The 24,822-nt window shown below is 43.3% G+C and overlaps 1 protein-coding gene and 2 long non-coding RNA genes across 8 annotated transcripts in view; 2 read left to right on the top strand and 1 right to left on the bottom strand.

The window, feature by feature from the left end:
- Positions 1–16,466, top strand: part of GABRG1 (gamma-aminobutyric acid type A receptor subunit gamma1) — a 75,917-nt gene extending 59,451 nt beyond the window's left edge. For all 6 annotated transcript variants that reach the window (XM_083460047.1, XM_083460043.1, XM_083460042.1 and 3 more), the window contains 4 exons: positions 1,561–1,698; positions 3,006–3,158; positions 5,026–5,237; positions 13,073–16,466. In XM_083460047.1, the coding sequence (XP_083316173.1) occupies positions 1,561–1,698; positions 3,006–3,158; positions 5,026–5,237; positions 13,073–13,348 (779 nt within the window). In that variant the 3' untranslated portion in view covers positions 13,349–16,466. The remainder of the gene's footprint in view (positions 1–1,560; positions 1,699–3,005; positions 3,159–5,025; positions 5,238–13,072) is intronic.
- LOC310686473 overlaps positions 1–17,119 on the top strand; it is a 209,427-nt gene extending 192,308 nt beyond the window's left edge. Inside the window, exon 2 of the long non-coding RNA XR_014515954.1 lies at positions 14,862–17,119. This is a non-coding gene — a long non-coding RNA (uncharacterized lncRNA). The remainder of the gene's footprint in view (positions 1–14,861) is intronic.
- The window catches only part of LOC310686413, a 202,397-nt gene that overhangs the window by 93,425 nt on the left and 84,150 nt on the right, over positions 1–24,822 (bottom strand). The gene's annotated exons all lie outside the window — the stretch shown is intronic.

Below are 24,822 nucleotides of genomic sequence, written 5' to 3'. Positions count from 1 at the left end.
TAATTTTTATTTATACCACGCCCATCTGGCTGGGCCTCCCCAGCCACTCTGGGCGGCTTCCATAGAAACCAAAAATACAATAAAATATCACACGTTAAAAACTTCCCTGAAGTTTTGCCTTAAGATGTCCTCTGAATGTCAGGTAGTTGTTTATCGCTTTGACATCTGCTGGAAGGGCGTTCCACAGGGCGGGTGCCACTACCGAGAAGGCCCTCTGCCTGGTTCCCTGTAGCTTTGCTTCTCGCAATGAGGGAACCGCCAGAAGGCCCTCGGCGCTGGACCTCAGCGTCCGGGCAGAACAATGGGGGTGGAGACGCTCCTTCAGGTATACTGGACCGAGGCCGTTTAGGGCTTTAAAGGTCAACACCAACACTTTGAATTGTGCTCGGAAACGTACTGGGAGCCAATGTAGGTCTTTCAAGACCGGTGTTATATGGTCTCGGCGGCCGCCACCAGTCACCAGTCTAGCTGCCGCATTCTGGATTAGTTGTAGTTTCTGAGTCACCTTCAAAGGTAGCCCCACGTAGAGCGCATTGCAGTAGTCCAAGCGGGAGATAATCAGAGCATGCACCACTCTTGCGAGGCAGTCCGCAGGCAGGTAGGGTCTCAGCCTACGTACCAGATGGAGCTGGTAAACAGCTGCCCTGGACACAGATTTGACCTGTGCCTCCATGGACAGCTGTGAGTCCAAAATGACTCCCAGGCTGCGCACCTGGTCCTTCAGGGGCACAGTTACCCCATTCAGGACCAGGGAATCCTCCACACCTGCCCGCCTCCTGTCCCCCAAAAACAGTACTTCTGTCTTGTCAGGATTCAACCTCAATCTGTTAGCCGCCATCTACCCTCCAACCGCCTCCAGACACTCACACAGGACCTTCACCGCCTTCATCTAAACAGTTTCTTTCCAGTTCTTAAACTTAATTGGGGATAAAATGTAACTACTACGTATGTCTTTAAACTGTGAATTATTGCTGTCCTTTATTTTAGTCCTCCAGATGGGAAGTGCTTTCAGAATTCGTTCCCTTCAAAGACTCAGCTTATTCACACTTACTGTCCTCCACTCCATGTTCAAGCACCGCCCCCCCCCCCATGTAAATCAATACTTCCTTGTAGTATGCATAATTCTGATTTTATTTTTTTATCACTTGCATACTTTATGCTGGTTTTACTAACTTCGGTAAATCATATTCAGCACCCCTTTCAGCTTCCGAGATTTCAGCAGGCATTGCCTGTAACACTTCCAAGAATATATTTTCAGGTCTAATAATGGAATCATGGTACACACATGGCCCTGAAATCTACGCAAATCTACTGCAAAGGGTGGTTAACTTCTTAATTGAAGGTTGTCTTCCTGTTGCCATCACTCTTAGCAATATCTTGGAAAAGCCTCCTTATTTACCTCCACAAGCCGTTTACCCATTCGTGGAACTGGACTATTCTCTGAAAGTTGTTCTGTAGTTATAGACCACATGCTAAAACATTCTGTATCTGCATTACACCACCCCTCACTGCTACAGCGTGCTTGATGTTTTGTACAAATGTTGTGCTACTATCTTCTAGATGGATATCCGAGGAATGAAATTATATACAAATGGAAAAAGTCCTCTGTGGAAGTGGCAGATCCCAAATACTGGAGATTGTATCAATTTGCATTTGTAGGCTTACGTAATACAACAGATATCTCCCATACACAGTCTGGTAAGGAAACAACCACATTTATTTAAACTAGATATTTTTGGACTATGGATCACATGCAACACTGTTTCTGTCCCACTACAGCTCATCTTCTGTTAAAAACAGCACTATTGATCTCGATGTCTGCTGCAACGAAATCACATAACTTACACAATTGATGTAACTAACTGATTATATAAATTGAGTTGTGATGTTATTCCACCTCGTTCACTGCAGTGTAAAGGAAACAAAAACGCTAAGGGCGAAGGAGGAAATATCGTTTGCAGACTGAAAACAACAACTAATACTGATTGTATTCACGGGATTGATTTCCATTCTGGATGAGAAATGAATAGGCAGACTTGGGCAGTTTCTACTCCTGTGTCCTTATTTGTCAGAATTCTCTGACATTCCTATTCTGGACTCATTTTTTGGTGGAAGATTTGTGTGTGTGTGTGTGTGTGTGTGTGTGTTTCCTACCTGTAACAACCTCAGAGTAATGTTTCAGACTCTGCTATTTTCACTCATATAGTAGAATGTGAAAATGAACCTTACTCAGTCTTTTCCCCCCAGACCAAAGCAGCTCTGGCCATCACAGAGTGCACTTCCCTCATACCTGTGTCTAGTTCCCACACTGCAGAGTGTTTGCCCCTAAGCAGTCCCTCCAGAGTCTTCCCATTGTGTGTCTCCAACCTTCCTCCATGGTGCTGTCTGCTGTGTTTGAGGAAGTAGCTAGAACCTGGGAGCAGTGTGCCATGCACCACACCCCATTCACCCACTGCAGGCACCTCCATGCAGTCTGGGTGCATCTGTGTCTTATTGGGTCAACAGGGAGGAAGGATCCCACCTCATGGTACACCAAGTACACACCCTTTCACAGCAGGTTTGATATTATACTAACTAGAGAAATACAGTTACTGTCGCCTTGTTTGTTAGAAGCCAAATAGGCGAAGATTTAGTAATTTATTTTTAATAACCTATGGTTTTATTGAGTTTCCATGATACAGAAAACAATGAACAGAACCCCCATCATTCCTAAGAACAACAAGAAAATAATTACAGTTTCCCTTCACCTCCCAGCTGCTCACTTTGACCTTCTGTGGCAATTAGAGCAAACATACAGTTCTCGACTTCTTTGGCTTCTCCTGGTCCACAGGCTCCCTGTCCACTGGTCTTCCATAAAACATTGAGGATATTTGATCAGAGAACACTTCACCAGCAGCAAATTCCCATCCGCATTATAAGGTGTTCTTTTGGTGGGAGAGTGGAAGAGATAACAAGAGATCACTTGCAGGATATAACTGACCGAATTTCTTTTCTTTTCCTTGCAGGGGATTACGTTGTCATGACGATTTTCTTTGTTCTGAGCAGGCGTATGGGTTATTTTACCATTCAGACGTACATTCCTTGCATATTGACAGTCGTCCTTTCCTGGGTCTCGTTTTGGATTAATAAAGATGCAGTGCCTGCGAGGACCTCATTAGGTAGCTATTCTCTTTGAAACTCCATCTTCATGTGCGCTCCTGTATGTGGTGGCATGCATTAATTTTTTTTTTTAATTATGCCCTCTCTTTGTGGCGTAGAAAAATTCATGAACAAGAAAAGAACTTTTCCAGTCTGCCCCTCCAACCCCCACCCCATTCCTCACCTTTTAAGAGAACCTGAACTCTTGGCTCAGCTCTAGTAAAGGTAAAGGGACCCCCGACCGTTAGGTCCAGTCGCGGACAACTCTGGGGTTGCGGCACTCATTTCGCTTTACAGGCCAAGGGAGCCTGCATGTGGCCAGCATGACTAAGCCGCTTCTGGCGAACCAGAGCAGCGCACGGAAATGACGTTTACCTTCCCGCCAGAGTGGTACCTATTTATCTACTTGCACTTTGACGTGCTTTCGAACTGCTAGGTGGGCAGGAGCAGGGACCGAGCAACGGGAGCTCACCCCGTCGCGGGGATTTGAACCGCCGACCTTCTGATCAGCAAGACCTAGGCTCTGTGGTTTAGACCACAGTGCCACCCACGTCCCTCTCAGCTCTAGTAAAGACACACAAAGACTTCCCACAAAGGCATCCATCTGGTCTCATTTTAAAACAGGAACCATGCTGGCCATATGAGTAAGGCATATCTTGGAACATTTGGTGACAACCATATACCTTTAGGTACCAAATTCTGTGTTCTGTCCCCTGCTTTCACCCCATTTGAGCTCCCTTTGGACTTCCAAATTAAATAACTGAACACAATAGTGATTTTAATTGTTAAATAGGTTGCTTTGTTGAGAAAACACCATGTGAACAGGGTCATCAGTCCTTTGTGCTGTTTGAGAAAATGGTAAATGGAGGAATAGGCACACAAGAAAGGTGAAATCTATATTTAGCTGCATTTTGTTTTTCAGCCACATAGCCTTCTATAGCAAAGCATGATTAAACCTGTTATTAAAATACCCTTAAAACAACAAATGTAAAGAATGACCCAAAACCTATGCAGCAACTTTTTCTATAATGAACAAAATAGAAAAATTAGTGGGGTTAAAAAGTCTTAAGAGATATGTGTAACCTTAAAATGTAAATATGAGCACTGCTTTGATTATTCTGAGAAGTACACAGAGTCTAATTGTGTGTGTGTGTGTGTGTGTGTGTGTGTGTGTGTGTGTGTGTGTGTGTAAAAGGATGCCTGCAGTAACAATGCTTTCATTTGCTTGCTTGCTTCTATTTCTATCCTGCTTTCCAGCCAGCAGGTTTGAAAAGTGCCTGACCAAAATAATCCAGTTAAAACACTAAAAATATGTAACCAAAACCAGAATTGGATCTATATTTTCATAACCAAATTGTTACTGCCTTTGGTATTTACGTCACACAAATGTTTCCATAGTTTAATCATCTCTAGATTATTAACACCTAACAGCATACAGTCATACCTTGATTCTTGAACTTAATCTCTTCCGGAAGTCCGTTTGATTCCTGAAACCATTCAAAAACCAAGGTAAGGCTTCTGATTGGCTGCAAGAGCTTCCTGCACTCAAGTGGAAGCCGCGTTGGATGTTCAGCTTCCAAAAAATGTTCGAAAACTGGAACACTTACTTCCGGGTTGGTGGCATTCGGGAGCTGAATTTTTTGTCAACTCAGCCATTCGAGAACCAAGATATTACTGTAATCCTATGTGTGTCTACTTAGAAGTAAGCCCGACTGAGCTCCTAAGAACCTTAAGAAGAGCCCTGCTAGATCAAACCAAAGGTCTATCTAGTCCAGCACTCACAGTGGGGGTTATTCCCAGGTCAAGGGGGTATAAGGTTACAGCCTAAGCATTGTTGCGAGTTCTCTTGGTGAAACCATTTCTGTTATTATATTTATTTTTTAACAGGCATCACCACTGTGTTGACCATGACCACGCTGAGTACAATTGCAAGGAAGTCCCTTCCCAAGGTTTCCTACATAACAGCAATGGACCTTTTTGTCTCTGTGTGTTTCATTTTTGTGTTTGCTGCCCTGGTGGAGTATGGCACTTTGCATTATTTCACCAACAACAAAAAGGGGGCCAAAGAGAAAGACAAGAAATCAAAAAACAAGTCCTCAGTAAGTGTAAATAGCTAGAGAATTCTAGCATTTTTATCTCCTTGGTCCTAACGTTTGATTATGAAGGAAATGTTTTGGGAGCAAGGTTGCGGACCTGACATTTTAGCAAACAACAATGCTGTGCTTTAAGGTTTACAGACAGCATCCTTGGGAATGCTTAAATAACGGTGTTGTAGGATAGTCTGAATTCAGCCTACGTCTTTAATTTGATACAATCCTTTGGTTGTGTGATGCTGGATAATATCATAGCCAGAAATTCCATTCCGTGACCAAGCAGAAGGGAAGAGTTTAGCAGGAATAAAGGACAGGTACATAGTCCTCCCAGTTGTCATATTGCATGGGGAGTAGGAAAAATCGAGGTCAGATATACTCTAAGGCAGGGATGGGGAAACCTGTGGCCGTCCAGGTATTATTGGACTCCAACTCCCATAATTCTGGCTGGGGTTCGCAGGAGTGAAACACAACAACCAAAGGGCTGTATGTTCCCCAACCATGCTCTAAAGGGATCTCTTCACACCCAGGATGGATTGTGCCAAGCACTCTGTACCATAAAGCTGAGTGAAAGTGGACTCCCAAATTCTACATCCTTAATTGCAAGGATGGGGGTGGTTGGGGCCAAGCCCATTACTTTCTTCTGTAACATTAAAACAGTTAAAAAAAAACTTTATTATTGATGTCAACATTTACAAAGGAAAACCCAAATTAACCTCGTTTACAAATTCAATACTGACAATAACTGTATTTAAAATATCACCCGTTCTTACAAAATTCAGAACAATTCATTTTAGCCCATTTCCCTCTCTCCTTTCTATTTTCTTTTTAACTTGGCAATGTTTTAATCCAAACCCCACTTGCTGCCCAGTAGTCTTCCTGGAGTGGTGGGGCCATCTTCATTTCTGCAGCCCTGCCAAGCATGCCAGCCAGGAAGGAAGGAAGATGGAGGTGGCGAAGACCGATAACGAGTAGACGCAGTGCAGTCATGTGACGGCAGTGGAGCTGGCTCAGGATGCACCAACTCCTAGGCTGACTCAACCCCTCCGTTTGTTTGTTTTATCCTGACAAGCAAATGCCTCAGCATTAGTCCTCATAGCAGTGACAGCACCATCTACCGTGTATACATTTTGTTTCTTAGGTTAGCAAAACCCCTCCATCTGTTCATGCAATTTTGTTTGCAACAACAACAACAAACTCAAATTATCCATGAATCAGCAGTTTGCTTAGTTATGGGAGAGATAGCCATAGCATGGGTCTGTCTCTGTTTATGTTTTTGTAATTATATCAAAATAATATTATTGTATTTTAGTGTTTTGTTGGAAGCCGCCCAGAGTGGCTGGGGAAACCCATCCAGATGGGCGGGGTATAAATAATATTTTTTTTATTATTATAAATTATTATGTGTTCTATAGTGAGTCAAATAGCAAAGATGGAAAAACGCTCACTCGCTGGCAGAGGAAGAGGGGGGCAAGGGAGTGCACCGGTCCTGGCACCACGATCCCGATGGGGTGCCATCATGGCTGCCCCCCTGTGGGTGGTGTGCCATGCCCCCGGGATGCGCACCAGCCACGCCCCCACTTGCTCTCCGCCCCTGGTGCCAGAGCATTAAGCTCCACCACTGCGCTCACCTGACTCTTTTTCTGGCTCCAAGGTGACTACCAGCCCATTGGATGGTACAAAAAGGACTGTGCTACTAGGCCAAGCGTATTCGCGTCTGTCCATTTCGCGCCCTGGAAAAAACTGCCCTGGGGGAGGAACTCAGTGCGAGTATAGCAGAACAATATTCCTACTCCATGATTGCAGTCATGGGATTTTTGTCTATCACATGACGATATATGCTTTGACTCCACAGAGTGGGAAGTGACGGAGACAGGATGTTTGTGTTACTGTGTTCCGTGAAGTGGGACATTTGTCCTTTGTTCTTTTTCTCTTTGCTGTCTGATGCTAGAGAGAGAGAGAGGGAGCCATGTTGCGGTGCTCCATGTGTGCTTATATGTAAATAAAGTAGATTAGCCAAAATGCTGAGTTGCTGAGGTCTGTCACACAAGATGCGCAAACTCTGTGGATCCCTAAGTGTGCCGGTGTCTGTATGCATCGGTCACCATGATGTTCAGGCTGAAGAAAGCTTTTGAAGCTCCCGAACGAAAGACCAGGAGGGAGAGAACATGCCAGTCGGGCATGTGTCTCTGCCAGGGTCCTACTCAAGTGTAGGCCGAACTCCTGACAGTTCACTGTGGTGTCAGTACATGAGCTGGTATTTGGTCATTGCAAATGAAAGTGGAAAAGTTGTTCCACCAGGCTATGATCACAGGTGCCTGCTCTGTTTTGTGTGGTCCTGCATGGTGCGCTGTCCACACACTCCCATTTACTCCAGTGTGCTCCCCAGGGCTGGCTCAAGACATTTTGCCGCCTGAGGCAAATGGCACCCTTCCTCTAGGTACAAACAGAAGCCAACTGGACTTCTAGTTGACTCTTACTCCAATACTGGTGAAAGGACAGTGTCTTCCACTGCAGTTGAGGACAGGAGGCTAGCGTAGGGGGTATAGGGCAGACCACATAGCACTCCCACCTCCATCCAGTCCCCGCGCCTCAGCATCTGCTGCCTGAGGCAGCTGCCTCACTCTGCCTCATCATAGGGCCAGCCCCATTGCTCCCAACACTGACTAGGGAAGCTGTGAACACGTGGCATTAGTCACAATCCACATCCATTCTGTCGTTTCTTGTGAACTACTGCATTTTAATGCTTTCCCACTCAAAAACCGGCCTCGACCGAAATGGAGAACTGCTCATTGGCTAAAGCCATCACCGTCCCATCTCCACCCACTGATGCAGATACATAGTGGACAACTTACAACCATTTCCAACCATGCTCATGTGTACAATAAGGTGCAAATACAGTTTCAAACACAGTGAAGAAAAAGGACCTCACCGTATGTTAAGCTGTGAATGTGTACAGAGACATCTTTTTAAAAATCTGGTTGGTACCTGGCTGGGTCTGGGGAGAGCCCTCTGTGTTAAGGGGTAAAAACTAGAATAGGTGGTGGAGCTGGCAATTTTGGTCAGTACAGTGGTACCTCAGGTTACATACATTTCAGGTTACAAACTCCGCTAACCCAGAAATAGTGCTTCAGGTTAAGAACTTTGCTTCAGGATAAAAACAGAAATCGTGCCCCGGCGGCGCAGCGGCAGCAGAAGGCCCCATTAGCTAAAGTGGTGCTTCAGGTTAAGAACAGTTTCAGGTTAAGAACAGACCTCCGGAACGAATTAAGTACTTATCCAGAGGTACCACTGTATAAAAGCAGAGCCCAGAGACAGTGCTGGAGAGACGTCTTCAGTTCTTTGCTAAGAATGCAATGACAGATGATTGCTGAATATTGTGCTACATACATTTTGCATATAGCACAGAATTTTGAGGCTGGCTTTCAGTTTTTGCATGCCGTGCAACCTTGCTTAGTGAGATAGAAATCTCAGGTAAATGTATATCAATACTTGGCAGTCACACACTTGCACATAATTATGTTCACTTCCACCATTGATTTCCGTGGTACTAAATTTCCCATAAGGTTGCCACTAGGAGCCAAAACATAATAAGCACTCTAGATTTTTCCTTTTCTTCGTCTATATGCACTTCAGCTAGAGAGTAATGAAGAACCCATGCTTCTTCCAGTCCTCTAATCATTTTGATATTGTTTGAAATTTGTCACAGGGTACCTGGGTGATGTTCTGTAGTCATTTATGTTTGGAGAGAGCTCCTTTTTTATACCACTGTCTCAGTCACTCTAAATAACAATTACCATTTGTCTCTTCAATTATTTTGAACTTCAAAAGAGACCAGTGTTCAGAAACATGAACATTTAATAATCCCCAGAGGGTAAACATACTAAAATATTAATATGGAGCATATCATTAAGCAATATATAAATTTAGCCCTCTCCTATAAATAAATAAGAAGTTACTTTTCGTTACTATGATGTTGAGATTTTTTTTTAAAAAAATATGGAAATTCCCAAGCATGGTAATAAAGGATCACTGAACTGGAATCACGAGGACTGCAAAGAGCTTTCCGAAATGGAAGAATGGCTAAGTTAAGAATTAGGACAGAAAGCATCATCTCATATTTAATTCACTGTGCATTATATCAAACCTTAATGCTGAAACCAATCTTTACAGCAGCTTGAATTCACCACATTTTCACTTTCCAGACAGAGGGTTGTATCTAAGCTCCAGTACACCCACTGAATTTAATGGACCTACATTGCTCATGCCCTCTAATTTCAACAGAATAATAATAATAATAATAATAATAATAATAATAATAATAATAATAATAATAATAATAATAGCATCAGACATTAAAAACTTCCCTAAACAGGGCTGCCTTCAGATGTCTTCTAAAAGTCAGGTAGTTGTTTATTTCCTTGACATCTGATGGGAGGGCGTTCCACACGGCGGGCGCCACTACCGAGAAGGCCCTCTGCCTGGTTCCCTGTAACCTCATTTCTCACAGTGAGGAAACCGCCAGAAGTCCCTTGGTGCTGGACCTCAGTGTCTGGGCTGAACAATGGGGGTGGAGACGCTCCTTCAGGTATACTGGACAGAGGCTGTTTAGGGCTTTAAAGGTCAGCACCAACACTTTGAATTGTGCTCGGAAACGTACTGGGAGCCAATGTAGGTCTTTCAGGACTGATGTTATATGGTCTCAGCGGCCGCTCCCACTCACCTGTCTAGCTGCCGCATTAGTCATTAATATGAGTAAGGCTAATGTTGAACACAACCCTGTTGCTGGTAATTTTCAAATTATTGCCAACACCTATTCTTTCATTGCTTACTTGTTAGCTGCTATATAGACAGCCTGGTCAGCTGCCCAAAACAGCACAATCTGACGGGTGCCTACCACAGAAAAAGAAGTACCCCAGTTCTGATTTGGGTATTATTTCATGCACAGAAAGCTCCCTGCACAAACTGGAAGAACAGCTTCCAGTTCCCCTCTGTGCCATCAGTGTAGTGGAAAAACGTTTTATGACGGTCCTTAGGTGTTTCCCCCTAATTTTTTTATTTTATTTTTTTGTAATTCTGAAAACCTTTCGGTTATCCCAAGCTTACTGATATGCCCCTCTTGTGCATGGATGCTACCACTTTTGCCACATTGAGATCAACATAGGGAGAGAACTGACTGAGATTGATATCAGTATATATGACAATTCCATGGAAATAATAGCATTTATACAATGAAATAATGGCAGTAATAAGAGCTCCTTTAATGCTTTTTTATATATAAAAAAACTTGCATAAATTGTACAGGTACAGTTAATTAATATGGCCATTTGGTGGTAGAGGAATTATACCCATCTTTGATGCCACCTCTTTTCCGCAACACTTACAGTTCAATTAAGGAGATTAGATTCTTTCTACTGGCAAGATATCATCGTTTAGTAACCAATATGTCAGAAATGTGTCCCATCCAAAACTTTTTATTTCTTCACACAAAGAGGAAATTATCTGCCTGCTGTATTAAAATGTGTTTAAGCATTGCATTTTAACAACACTGCAGATGGTAATTGGCTCAGTTAGATCCTAAATGCTACCAAGAATGCTGAAAAAGCAGCTTGTATGAAAATACCTATTTAAAATTTAATCATATAATTTCAGTAAATTTGGGTAGCTCTAATGGTTGCTGGACTATTTCAGCTCCATTCCTGGGTTATGAACAGGCTTTGAAGACCTTCATTCTGAGACACGGCACTATCTCTGGAAAGTCAACATTTCACAAACTCTTGGGTCTAATAATATTGTAACTCGAGTTATTAGGCTCCATATTATTTGATTCCTAATCCTTGCATTTATATTACCCTATAATCTCATGTATACCTTGAGTTTCATGATGGAAGAAAAGTAGGATGTAAACACACTTAAATTAAACAAATTCTTCTTTAGCATTAACCTTCCATTATTCTAGCATTTGGTCTTTCGACATGCGTATTGGATAGTGAACTTAACTACATACTTATCTCTCTTAAAAATCTTACCCTTGGGCCTATTAGGACCTATTAAAACTGCACTATTTTGCAGATCTTGTTACTTAAGATTTTTGTTGTGAGCAAGGTCCCTTGCACCCCACTTCATTCTCTACTGGAACTAAATAATATTTATATTTATATTTATATTTACATTTATATTTATATTTATATTTATATTTGTTTCTTCATACATACATACATTCCCCAGCCACTCTGGGCGGCTTTCAACATAGCATTAAAAACAGAATAAAACTTCAAACATTAAAAACTTCCCTAAACAGGGCTTGCCTTCAGATGTCTTCTAAAAGTCAGATAGTTGTTTATTTCTTTGACATCTGATGTGCCCACAGTAAACTATTTTAGGCATGCATAATGCTCCTCCTTGGACATTTAAATATATAAACTGTAGTGATACTGCTAAGTTCAGAAACAATGCATAGTCCACATTAGGAAGATAGCACTGAAGATTTAGTCAAAACTTGAAGAAGATAATGATAAATAATGGCTTGGAGGACAAATGACGAAAGCAGAGCTGCTTAATTGCTGGGAAACAAGCCCAGGTTTCCCCACAGAGTGTTCATTTGACACATTGTTTACTGCTGTGTGCTGATATGTGCACATATAGGTGTACACTTGATGATTTAGGTGTACACCAAACAGGGACGGCGTGTTCCATTTCACTGCTTGAGACCACACCTGCCACCACTTTCCGCCGCTACTGCCACCTTCTGCCACTCACTCTGCTTCATCCACCACTGACAGAGAAGTGCCATCGACACTGATTTCAGGTGAGATCACACCAACTTCAGGTGAGATCTCACCTGAAACGGACATGACCTTGCCCGAAATTGGCACCATTGTTGGCACTGCTTCTCCACCACTGGTGGAAGTGGCGGTGTAAGCGGGGTGCCCATGGGAGTGGCATCTCAAGGGTTTCTGCTGCCTGAGGCAGCAGGCCCACCCTGTCTAATGGCTGGGCCAACTTAAGACACCAAAAACATAATGTGTGATGTGTTAGCAGAGTCGCTTGAATAACATAGAGTCCAGAGAGAAACGAAGCTGATAATAAACTTCATAACTTCTTCTTCTTCTTCTTCTTCTTCTTCTTCTTCTTCTTCTTCTTCTTCATTTATTTATATCCCGGCCTCCCCAGGCGAAGCCGGGCTCAGAGCGGCTAACAACAATAAAAGTAACACAATTTACATAAAATCACAATCAATTAATTGAAATGCATTCCAAAATCAATTCATTCTAAAATCAATTCAAAACCAAATTAATGGCGACCATTGGGCTAGAGTTCTATGAGGATTATCGAAGGAGGGGGTTAGACTGTGCCTTGGCCAAAGGCCTGGTGGAACAGCTCTGTCTTGTAGGCCCTGCGGAAAGATGTCAAGTCCCGCACGGCCCTAGTCTCTTGTGACAGAGCGTTCCACCAGATCGGGGCCATGGCCGAAAAAGCCCTGGCTCTGGTTGAGGCCAGCCTAACCTCCCTGTGGCTTCGACCTCCAAGATGTTTTTATTTAAAGACCGTAAGGTCCTCCATGGGACATACCAGGAGAGGCGGATGAAGCAATACATCATTTGAGGAGAAATAAAACAGAGGAGAAAGGAACATGACCAGGACATTGGAATAATTGACTGACCCTTGTTCTCAAAGGAGTTTGAAGGTGAATTAAGTGGGGATAGAGAGGTAAGGGGAGTGGTGATTCCTAACAGAGTGGGGTTGAGAAGCTCATCTCTTCTTTTCTCCTCTCTCCATTGAACTTGACGGGCTTTTAACTAGTTCGTAAAAGCTGAGCCTTAGCCTGTTATCATTTTCTTTAGACTCCTGCACTTCCTGTCCGCCCTGGATCAACGTTAATTCCAATCAACAATCTCCGTCACCTTCAAGAACATCATGGCAATTATGGATATGAGTGCCTTGAAGGGAAAGACTGCACCAGCTTCTTTTGTTGCTTTGACGACTGCCGCACAGGATCGTGGCGAGAAGGACGAATACACATCCGCGTGGCCAAAATTGACTCCTATTCCCGGATCTTCTTTCCCACGGCCTTCGCTTTGTTCAACCTCGTCTACTGGATTGGTTACCTTTACCTATAAATGCCAGATATTTGACAATCTTGAAAAAAGGGATAACTGACACTCTGAAACACACCGCAGTAAATAAGATTAAAAGGTTAAAGCCCAGCGTATCATTTCATTTTGTTTTTATGTTGACATTTCAAGATGCGGAAATGAAATTGAGAAAATGTGGACTAGAACTTTTCTATCTTGACCATTTACAAAGCTGGTTGAAAAAAAAACAAAAAAAGTTGGTGTTTTTTATGTTTTCCATCATTTTTGCACTAATTTTTACAAAGATCCATGGTTTAAAAACTAGAAAAAACTAATTTCCTTATAATTTGTTTAGAGAGAACAATAATTGTTTGAAGTGGATAATTTTGTTGCAGCTCTTACACCAAAGCTGACAAAGCCTTAGGAAACCAAGACTACTCTGAAGAAAGATTTAGTCAACAGCTTATGTTCACAGAGTAATTGGATTTAAGCCCATTGACAAATAAATCACTTTAATGTGATGAAGTCAGCTCAAACCAGTTCATCCTGCTCAGACCAACTTTTGGATAGGGCTGAAAAATGAAACTGAAGACCAAATTACATGTGATTCTGTGGGGGTAATTCATGATCGAATTCCCTGATGTATTTGTATTTAACCTTTAAAAGCAGCCCTGGAGATTGGAATCATTGGAATTGGGTTGCCATTAGATGGGGAAAGGAAAGATCTGTATCTGTATTGCAGATATCCTTCAACTCCATCAGGGCTATTCAGAGCTTTGGCATGTGTGAGAGAGAATTCCATTGTGAAATGCTCAGAGGTTTTAAATAAGAGGTTGGAAAATTCATTCTTGGATCGCCCACATGTAGTTTGGCCTTGCTAACTGACCATCCCTCTCATGTTTTTAGCTCTCTGTTCCTCTGTGTAATATTGTTTCACATGGAAATATGTTGGACCATGAACAAGATACTCATTTGCCTAAAGAGATGAGAGCAGCATGCAACCAGCGTGTTACATCAAATCATGATCCTTCTGGGTCCTTTCTGCCCTATATTTATTTATTTCATAAAATTTATATACTACTTGATTGTAGGGGGGAGGGGAGATCAAAGTGGTTTATATGTCACATTTGTTACATGTTTTCCTTAAAAAAAAAAAAAGTCTACTGGTCATCACTTTTGAGAGACTCCTGCCACAGAACACAACATCCCAGAAAAGACCCCTCCTCCCAGCTGTCTTTGGTATAAACTGAAGTGCACCAGAAATCCAAGATCTGTGTTACTTTTAAGTGGTTTGTTGCTGCCTCTCTTCGGTCATGTCACACGAGAAAGCAGAAAGCAGAAAGCAGCAGAATAATGCCTCAAAAGGTGCACTTAAAACAAGTTTTTTTTTCAGGCCCGATACTTTTGTGTAATGGGACGCGGGTGGCGCTGTGGGTTAAACCACAGAGCCTAGGACTTGTTGATCAGAAGGTCAGCGGTTCGAATCCCCGCGACGGGGTGAGCTCCCGTTGCTCAGTCCCAGCTCCTGCCAACCTAGCAGTTCAAAAGCACATCTAAGTGCAAGTAGATAAATAGGTACCGCTCCGGTGGGAAGGTAAACGGCGTTTCCGTGCACTGCTCTGGTTCACCAGAAGCGGCTTAGTCATGCTGGCCACATGACCCGGAAGCTGTACGCCGGCTCCCTCAGCCAATAAAGTGAGATGAGCACCGCAGCCCCAGAGTCGGCCACGACTGGACCTAATGGTCAGGGGTCCCTTTACCTTTACCTTTACCTACTTTTTGTGTAAGCTCACTCGTCTTCATGGGCAACTGAAATGTGGAATCGCGCCAGCTCAAGCAATTCTTTATGCCATTCGCCACATCTTCAGGAACACTGGAATCGAGGAGATCACATAGGGTGAGAGGTCACAATCTTGCTTCCCATTAGCATTGTCCCTCCCAGAGGTCTGGGCAGCACTAATGTGATATATAACCCCATTGTTAGTTTCTCCCAAGTGGTGTCATCAGTTCCAGTCATACCACAGAGCAGGACCATGCAGAGGTGGCAAAAACATTTGGAAACATAAGAACCATGAGATTTGGACACACAAGACAGATGATGTAATGCTATTCTTAGGGAAAGTTATGTGTCATATTATAGTGGAGTGTTGGAAATCAATAGAAGTTACTAGAAAACCCTCATACAAATCCATAGATGAGAGATATTGTCTCCCTCAGATGTCAAAATGACTTGGCCAGCCTTGGGCATCGTGCACCTTAACTTGGCGATGGGAGAGTGGTTCACCTTTTCATCTGTGAAAGCAAAATGTCTTAGGTCGCCCTGTCAAGGAACAATCTACACTGAAATGCAGAAAACTACAGAAATGAGATTTCTTTAAAGTCATCTCATGGGCTCCAGTTTGAGCTGAGATGTGGGCCAGAAAGTTAAAGATAGACGCAAAGAGCTCCTTTAATAATTATTTACATGTAAGGATGTTCTAGAAGAGGAGGGGCAGAAATTACCACAGGACGTCGCCACAGCTTGCCCCATGCTTGTTGTGTTGTGATTGACTAGTTGCCCTGGGCTCACCATTGTATGGCAACCACCAACCACCAGATTTGTTAGGTTTTAAAACTTGTTGTAAAGGCTTTTTAGAACAGTTCCTTTCAGGAAAACAGTGTATTCTCATGACGGATTTCCTGTCAGTCACTCGGAGCCATGCTGTTGTCAATTGTGGTTCAGCCTGCACAACACCACTTGGCTCTGGAGAGATTAATCATGTCAGCTTCTCAGCAACTATGGGTTACAGAACGTGATACTCTTCGATCCTACAAAGGCTCCCAGTTTCAGTTTTCTCATTAATCTGAGCATTTTGGGAACTCTGTTTCTAATTCTGGCTACAGACCTATTGGTGCCTTTTTGGTATCACATCTTTTGAGCCTCCTGGCTTTTCCTTTGCCTCGTTCCATTTTTCCTCACCTTGTTTTGCCTGTGGCTTGACTAGAACTGGATCTGATGACAGAACGAAGGTGTGTCTCATACAGGTACACTGCCTCCACCACAGCTGCCTATATCCTGAAAACAAATCCCGTCATACAGAGTCTAAGTATGACAGTTGTAACTATTTGTGATGTACCTAAATGTGGGACACAAAATGGCCGACTGGCAATCGTGTAAATAAATTTTAAAAATCAGATAGCCTCCAGCGTATTCTATGAAGCCACACACCTTGTCCCACAAGCGACCTTGTCAACGAGAATCACTTACTGGCATTACACTTCATGTCGTTGCCTGAGCAAGCATTTCGTTTGCTGTAAAAAAACACCCAACCCTAAACTCAGGGACAGGCTGTGAATGTGTTTGAGAAAGCTATGACTGGTCATGGCCCAATGGCAAATGTCTACTGTGGGTTTTGAGATGTATGCTTTCCCTTCACATTTTATGTCTGCTGTGGAAGACAGGTGGACTTGAGATTCCCTAAATGGTGTTCTAAGACAATCTGGCAAACATCTGTGGAATATTTGGCTGGGGAAAAGAAAACGGTTAAAATGTGCAGGAAAATAGTTCAAGTACATCTCTTTGCTTCTAGAGTCATCCAACAACTACTTCTTGGTTTAATGTTTTGTAATAAAATGGTCTGATGTGCTAGTGTTTTGTGACTAGTCCATTATCTGTCTGAAGTGACTGAAAAAATATTGATGTTCGAAATTCTCTAGCTGTATATAGGCAGAGAATTGTATGGTTTTCCTATTCTTCATGGTGGAGAGTTCTGTGAACTCGTTGTCTTCAGTATTCCTTAACCTACAGAGACTGATCTAATAAAATATACCACTTTACCTCTTCTGATTTGCTATCTATATTATAATGCACTCAGATAATTTGTAGGAGTAGTGGCGGCTGCAAAGCCACTGGCAGTTAAATATCGGAAAATGCAGAGATTTTATTGGCTGCCGTTGAATTATAGCTGCTCAGGTGCTGGAGAGGGAGAAGGCAAAAGGACCCAGAAGAGAAACAGGCTTCTGAGGCCTAGGAAAAGGAGCTGATCGCCACCTAAGTAACTGGATGCAGGTCCATGGAAGTTGAAGTGGGAGCTCAAGACAGAAGAGCTGAGCAAGGAGTGGTCTACAGGAATGAAAACAAGGGGAACAGCCATAGCTAGGTGGTAGAGCATCTCTTTGCATGCAATAGGTCCCAGGTTCAATCCATACCTGTCAACTTTTCCCTTTTCTTGCGAGGAATCCTATTGAAAATAAAGGAATTTCCCTTATAAAAAGGGAAATGTTGACAGCTATGGTTCAGTTCCCAGCATCTCCATGTAGGACTGGCAGAAAACCCTGCCTGAGACTTTGTATGACACTTTCCTATGTTCCTATGGTCAGAAAGGTCCAAGAGGAGAGGTGAGCAGGACCAGCTCCAGGAGTGATAGGGAGCAGAAGGCTGCAATTCATAAATCAATCAGCCAGATCTTCTTCTCCGGGCCTTCAGCACCCGTTTAATACAACACATCCTTAAGTATCTTCATAGAAAGCATTTACAATAGATGGATCAGCCTATTCAAATATTTAATTGGAAGTTTTGAGATAGATTTTATTTGATTTGCTCCTTTTATTAAAAACATTTTTTAAAGTCACAGTATTACTGCAAATGTTCCACTTTGGTCTCTATAGTCTGTAATAATTGCTTCTGATAATGTAATGTGTATCCTTTCTGATTAACTGGGCCATTAACTTGCTGCCACATAGATCTAGGGCTTAACTTGTTTGAATAATGTTTTTGTTGGAAGCTGCCCAGAGTGGCTGGAGTAACCCAGTAAGATGGGCAGGGGTACAATTACTACTACTACTACTACTACTACTACTACTACTACTACTACTACGATTACCACTACTACTATTATCTTCTGGTAATTTTGGAGCAACGCCTGTAAAATTATTCATTGACATTTCTCTCTGTTATATGCTTGTTTCCTATCAGTGTAGTCAAATCTGATAGGCTCCTAATTACCACATAAATCCTTAACCTAGGGATGTCCATACTTCAAACACGCCAATCCCTAAATGACCGTATCATTACGTATCACAGATTGGGAGTGGGGTGGGAAGCTGAGAGAAGAGTCTATCCAGTAGGGCCACTGCTCAGGTGAAATGTGTGTCAGATACTTTCCAGCACATCCACATTACACAGCAACAGACAAAAATTCTTTCTTGGCTGCAGACCCTGGGAAGGATGATTCTGTGAGGAGGGCTAGATTGTAATAACTAAGGGGATGCGGGTGGTGCTGGTGTCTAAACCACTGAGCCTCTTGGGCTTGCCAATCGGAAGGTCAGCAGTTTGAATCCCTGTGACGGGGTGAACTCCCGTTGCTCTGTCCCAGCTCCTGCCAACCTAGCAGTTCAAAAGCACGCCAATGCAAGTAGATAAATAGGTACTGCTGTGGTGGGAAGGTAAATGGCATTTCCGTGCGCTCTAGTTTCCGTCATGGTGTTCCGTTGCACCAGAAGCGGTTTAGTCATGCTGGCCACATGACCCGGAAAGCTGTCTGTGGACAAATGCCAGCTCCCTCAGCCTGAAAGCGAGATGAGAGTCGCAACCCCATAGTCGCCTTTGACTGGTCTTAACTGTCCAGGGGTCCTTTACCTTTACCTATAATAACTCAGAGTTTTCAAGAACTTGGGACCAAGGACCACCTTACCTTGTATACCCCCTGCCCAATCAATTTAATCCTCAAAAAAGGGCAATTTTACTAGTGCTGTATGCTTCTGAGGGTTGCCTGATGTTCACTAATACCATGGCTTTTAGGTGGCTGCTTAAACACATCTCTTCATCTAGACCTGCTCTGAGGGGTGCTGGTCTACCAAGCGGCAATGCACTTTTACTTGCTTTATTAATATAATGTTATTGTTAATTTTATGCTGTTTCCTGGCTGCCATGATATTTGGTTCTTCAGTGTTGGTGGTATGTTGTTGTTTAGTCGTTTAGTCATGTCCAACTCTTCGTGACCCCATGGACCAGAGCACGCCAGGCACTCCTGGCTTCCACTGCCTCTCTCAGTTTGGTCAGACTCATGATTGTAGCTTCGAGAACACTGTCCAACCATCTTGTCCTCTGTCGTCCCCTTCTCCTTGTGCCCTCCATCTTTCCCAACATCAGGGTCTTTTCAAAGGAGTCTTCTCTTCTCATGAGGTGGCCATAGTATTGGAGCCTCAGCTTCACGATTTGTCCTTCCAGTGAGCACTCAGGGCTGATTTCCTTCATAATGGATCGGTTTGATCTTCTTGCAGACCATGGGACTCTCAAGAGTCTCCTCCAGCATCATAATTCAAAAGCATCAATTCTTTGCCATTCAGCCTTCTTTATGGTCCAGCTCTCACTTCCACACATCACTACTGGGAAAACCATGGCTTTAACTATATGGACCTTTGTTGGCAGGGTGATGTCTCTGTTGGTGGTATAGAAATGTTAAATAAATAAATGATTAAATAAACAAGCAGCCACGCCCCCAAATTACTATTCCCAGCATTCTTCGCAGAAAGCCATAGCAACTGAAGTTGTATAACAGGGCTGGGGAACCAGTGGCCCTTCAGATGTGGCTGGGTTGGGGTGGGGAAAATCCCATTGTTTCTAACTATTGGCCATGTTGGCTGGGGCTGATGGGAGTTTGAATTCATAACATCTTTAGGTCCACAGATTCCCTCCCCTGTTGTATAAAGCCAACATGTTCTATGTAGTGCAGATCAGTCCTTGACCACTAGGTAACATGGGCCATCATCATTTTAGTAGCACAGAGTTCAAGGGTAGAATTTGGGAGGTGATATGGAGGAGCTCAGCCTCTTGTTGAAAGATGCAGACAAGCCAAGGCTACTTCATCTTCATTAATAATAATAATAATAATAATAATAATAATAATAATAATAATAATATCTTTATTGTCATTGCCCCCTCTCGGGGACAACGAAATTACTTGGCTGCTCCATCCACCCAGGTAGGGCACTCCACACAAAATCAAAACAACTATAAAAACACTAATTAAAACAATACAGTATAATACAGCAAGGAAGATTAGATGACTTTCAAAGTCCAGGCTTCCCATTCAGGGGCGAGATCGCTCTGGAGAAGAAGCTGTTCTTAAGACGGCTCGTTCTTGTCTTCATCGTCCTGTATCTCCGTCCCGATGGCAAGAGCTCGAAGAGACAGTGACCAGGATGCGATGGATCTTTTACTATGTCCAGTGCCTTCCTATGGCACCTTGTGGCATAAATCTGCTCTAAGGTAGAGAGTGGGCAGCCAACAATGCTCTCTGCTGCCTTAACAACTCTGCACAACCCCAACCTGTCCTGGGTAGTACAGCTTCCGTACCACACACATAAGCCATAAGTGAGCACGCTCTCAATGGCACAGTGATAGAAGGCAAGCAGCAGTTTCTGCGGAAGATGGTTTTTCCTTAGAATTCTCAAAAAGTACAGTCTCTGCTGCGCCTTCTTCACAAGCCCCCTTGTGTTGACACTCCAGGACAGATCCTCTTGTAATTCAATGCCCAAAAATCTGAACGTTGTTACCCTCTCCACACAGACCCCATCAATCAAAAGTGGCTGGACATTGCTCTTCTGTCTCCTGAAGTCCACCACAAGCTCCTTTGTCTTCCTTGTATTTATGAGCAAGTTGTTAGCTCTGCACCATTCTGTCAGCCGCTCCACCTCATCTCTATAGTCCGTTTCACCCTCCCCTTCAGAGATGAGCCCAATCACGGTTGTGTCATCTGCAAATTTGACAACCCTATTACTAGGGTGAGCAGCGACACAATCGTACGTGTAGAGAATATAAAGGAGCGGACACTTCTCTGTGATTTCTTTCCCTTCTATTTGGTTGTGAGGTGTCAGTGACTGAATTAGAGAAATTCAACCCTTGGATCAGATTTGGGGATGGGTGCAAGGGCTGCTGAAGGAAGGGGGAGTAATAGAAAGTTGCCTCCCAGCGCCCCTTCATGGAAGCCTCCACTGGATCAAAGAGCTTCTGTGAATGGTTGCAATTGGGGGGCAATCCAGTGGCTGAAATGTTTTGATTTGAAAAGACAGCTAAATTGATCTTTTAATCTATTCCTTGATGATACCTGATGGGTGCTTATTTTTATATGGTTTGTTACAAATATTGTGTATGTGTGTTTTAAATTTTATTTCCCCTCTCTGATTATTTGTGAGGGGGGGGGGAGTGTTATTGGGTTGTTCTTGTTTTTATATTGATGATGTATTTTGTCTTTTTATCCTGTGGACTGTCCTGAGAGCTGTGGCTATAGGGCGGTATATAAATTTAATTAATAATAATAATGAAATAATTGGCAGAAAAGTGGAAGAAGAAGAACTGTCTCTAAATTCTGTAAAACACTGGGGTGGCATATTAAAGCAGTTCTGTCTGCTTGGCTTATAAATACACAGTGCTTCAGTCTGTTGACAAAAGTTTTCTTTGTACCTCATTTGTTTCCTGGAGAAATAATTTCGGCTCTTCCTAGTACTGTGAGCGTAGACACAAATGGGAATGCAATGAACCGTAGTTTGGCAGGTAACAAATGTATTACTTGAACCTGCAATGGCTTTCCTTTTTTTCATCTGCCTGCAAACCATTTCCCTGGGTATGAGAAACTCTCACAGAAACTTCCCCAAATCTGGCAAGCAAGGAGTGAGAAGATTGAGCGGTTGGTGTTTCTGGGTTTAGGACTACCCCAGCAAATCAACGTTCAGGACAAATGTTCAGTGAATGCATTGTTCCACCATTATAACACCAATCAAGTGTTCCACTCTCAACATCAAAAGGTTTGTAGTTATCATGGTACATCAGTAAGTGTGGGAGACGGCTTAGGTTTCGTAGCGCCGTTTTATTGAGGAATACGCCAGAGGCTAGACACCTGAAATGGCATTTTCCACCATTCTTTACAAGGTTTGATGAAAAGTGCCTTGTGCAATTGTTTGGTTTGGTTTTGGTTCTTGCATTTCTATCATACCTTTTTCTCCAAGAAACTCAAGGTAGCATATGTGGTTCTCCCCCCCCCCCCATTTAATCTCCAGAACAGGCCTGTGGGTAGGTTAGGCTGAGACCAAAAGCAATAATGGTCCGCGGCGCAGGGCTGCTGACCTGACCTCCCACCACCAGAAGCACTGTGGTTTATCTGGGGGGAGAGGGACAAGGCAGGAAGGTGCAAATGCAGTGTCAGAGCTAATCTGGTGCTCCCAGTGATACACTGGCACTGCGCCAAGCTTGTGCCCACTCCCTCCTGGTAAGCTGCAGCAATGCTGGTGACAGGAGGTCAGTTAAACATTGCAACTCTGCCAGCTGCTACTGACTTGAAGAAAAACAAGGAAGGAACACTAACAATATAGCATTGTGCAGGCAGCAAATCCAGGGATTGCTTGAACACTCATTTCCCTGCATGGCTTCTCCATCCTGAAGTAGAACCCAAACACACTATACTGTACCTGCCTGCACCAAATGCAGGGACTAACTGAAAACATTAAGGCTTGTCGCATTCCATGTCCATTGCATGAAATTTCAAATTAAATTGTTTTTAAAAAAACTTCCCTAAACAGCTCTGCCTTCAGATGTCTTCTAAAAGTCAGCTAGTTGTTTATTTCCTTGACATCTGATGTGAGGGCGTTCCACAGGACGGGCGCCACCACCAAGAAGGCACTCTGCCTGGTTCCCTGTAACTTCACTTCTCACAATGAGGGAACTGCCAGAAGGCCCTCGGTGCTGGCTGAGCGATGGGGGTGGAGATGCTCCTTCAGGTATACAGTGGTACCTCGCAAGACGAATGCCTCACAAGACAAAAAACTCGCTAGATGAAAGGGTTTTTTGTTTTTTGAGCTGCTTCGCAAGACGATTTTCCCTATGGGCTTGCTTCGCAAGACGGAAACGTCTTGCAAGTTTGTTTCCTTTTTCTTAACACCGTTAATACAGTTGCGACTTGACTTCGAGGAGCAACTCATAGAACACGGTGTGGTAGCCTTTTTTGAGGTTTTTAAAGACTTTGGTGATTTTTGCAGCTTTTCCAAAACTTTCCCGACACCGTGCTTCTCAAGACGAAAAAAATCACAAGACGACAAAACTCGCAGAACGAATTAATTTCGTCTTGCGAGGCACCACTGTACTGAGCCAAGGCCGTTGAGGGCTTTAAAGGTCAGCACCAACATTTTGAATTGTGTTTGGAAACATACTGGAGCCAATGTAGGGGGGAATTGAACCCTGGTCTCTCAGATCCTAGTCCAGCATTCTAAGCACTACACCACACTGGCTCTCGCTTGTCCATCACTGGCTGTCATCATTATCATCATCCAGAACTGTTCATCAAATCTCCAGATTTGTATATCCAGCTGATCCCTTTATTTTTCTTCCCTTTCTTGGAAATCAGAGCTTGTCAGTCAGTCTGGCTGACTGCATGAAGTTGCAAAATCCCAGGAGTTCTGTGTGAATGCTGTCCCATTTCTTTTACTCTGTTCAAGTTCCTTCCATTTACTCAATTCACTTGACTGGAAAAAGGAACAGGCAAAATGAGCAGCCATTTCTTGAACAGATAAGGTAGCCTTCAGTCCTTTGTTATATGAAGCACAATGTGGATGAACGTGTGTGCTTATGTGTGTATGTGAGGGAGAGGGAAATTGATTTTTGCCTAGGGCAGCAAAATGGGGCTCATCTGAGTTGGTCGTGCCTGAAATCTTCAAATGCTATTGTTCTGTGTAAAGAGAGATCCATGACTTCAGTGTCCTGGGTTTCACACAGTGCCAGTCAATACCTCTTACGGAGCTGAGCTTTGTTCTGTCTTGAGGCAAATAGCTGTGCCTGGCTTGTTGTGTCATCATAAAAGCACACGGCACCATTTCACTGTCATGTTTGAGGGCTTCTTAGTTGTCGCATTACGTGATTTAAAAGAAGGCTCAAAGATGCATTGCAACCTGATGGGATTTGGGAAAGAGCCAAAGCTCAATAGCAAAGCATGTGGTTTGCCTACAGGAGGCCCCATGTTGCATTCCTGGCATCTCCAGGAAGGGCTGGGAGAGATCTGAAATCATGGAGAGCTGCTGCCAGACATTACTGAGCTAGGTGGACCAGTGCTCTGACTCAGTATAAGGCAACTTCCTATGCTGGAGCACAACTCCTTTCCTTCACCATTTGATCTCATCTTGCCCTTCCATCAATCCCTTGTTATGCTTCCTGTGTATGCATGCTCAGACATACCGTATTTTTCGCTCCATAAGATGCACCTGACCATAAGACGCACCTAGTTTTTAGAGGAGGAAAACAAGAAAAAAAATATTCTGAATGAAACAGTGGATGTATGATTTTTGTGGTTCATGCTGTGACCAGAGACACGTGATCTGATGGTGAATTTGGGGTGACCCAATGCAAAAATCCTGAGGATCCATGGGCTTTTACCTCCCCCCTCCCAGGCAGCCTCCACTAGCGTCCCTTATCTCTCTTCTGATCCCACTGATCAGCTGTTTCATTTCAACACCCCATTCCCTCTTGTTTGCCTTAGTGTAGTATCTTTTCCTTA

The sequence above is a fragment of the Podarcis liolepis genome (assembly GCF_965112155.1).
Source record: "Podarcis liolepis genome assembly, chromosome: 9".
Taxonomy (NCBI): domain Eukaryota; kingdom Metazoa; phylum Chordata; class Lepidosauria; order Squamata; family Lacertidae; genus Podarcis; species Podarcis liolepis.
Note: the sequence above shows the minus strand (reverse complement) of the source record. Positions and strands in the feature narration are given on the sequence as shown.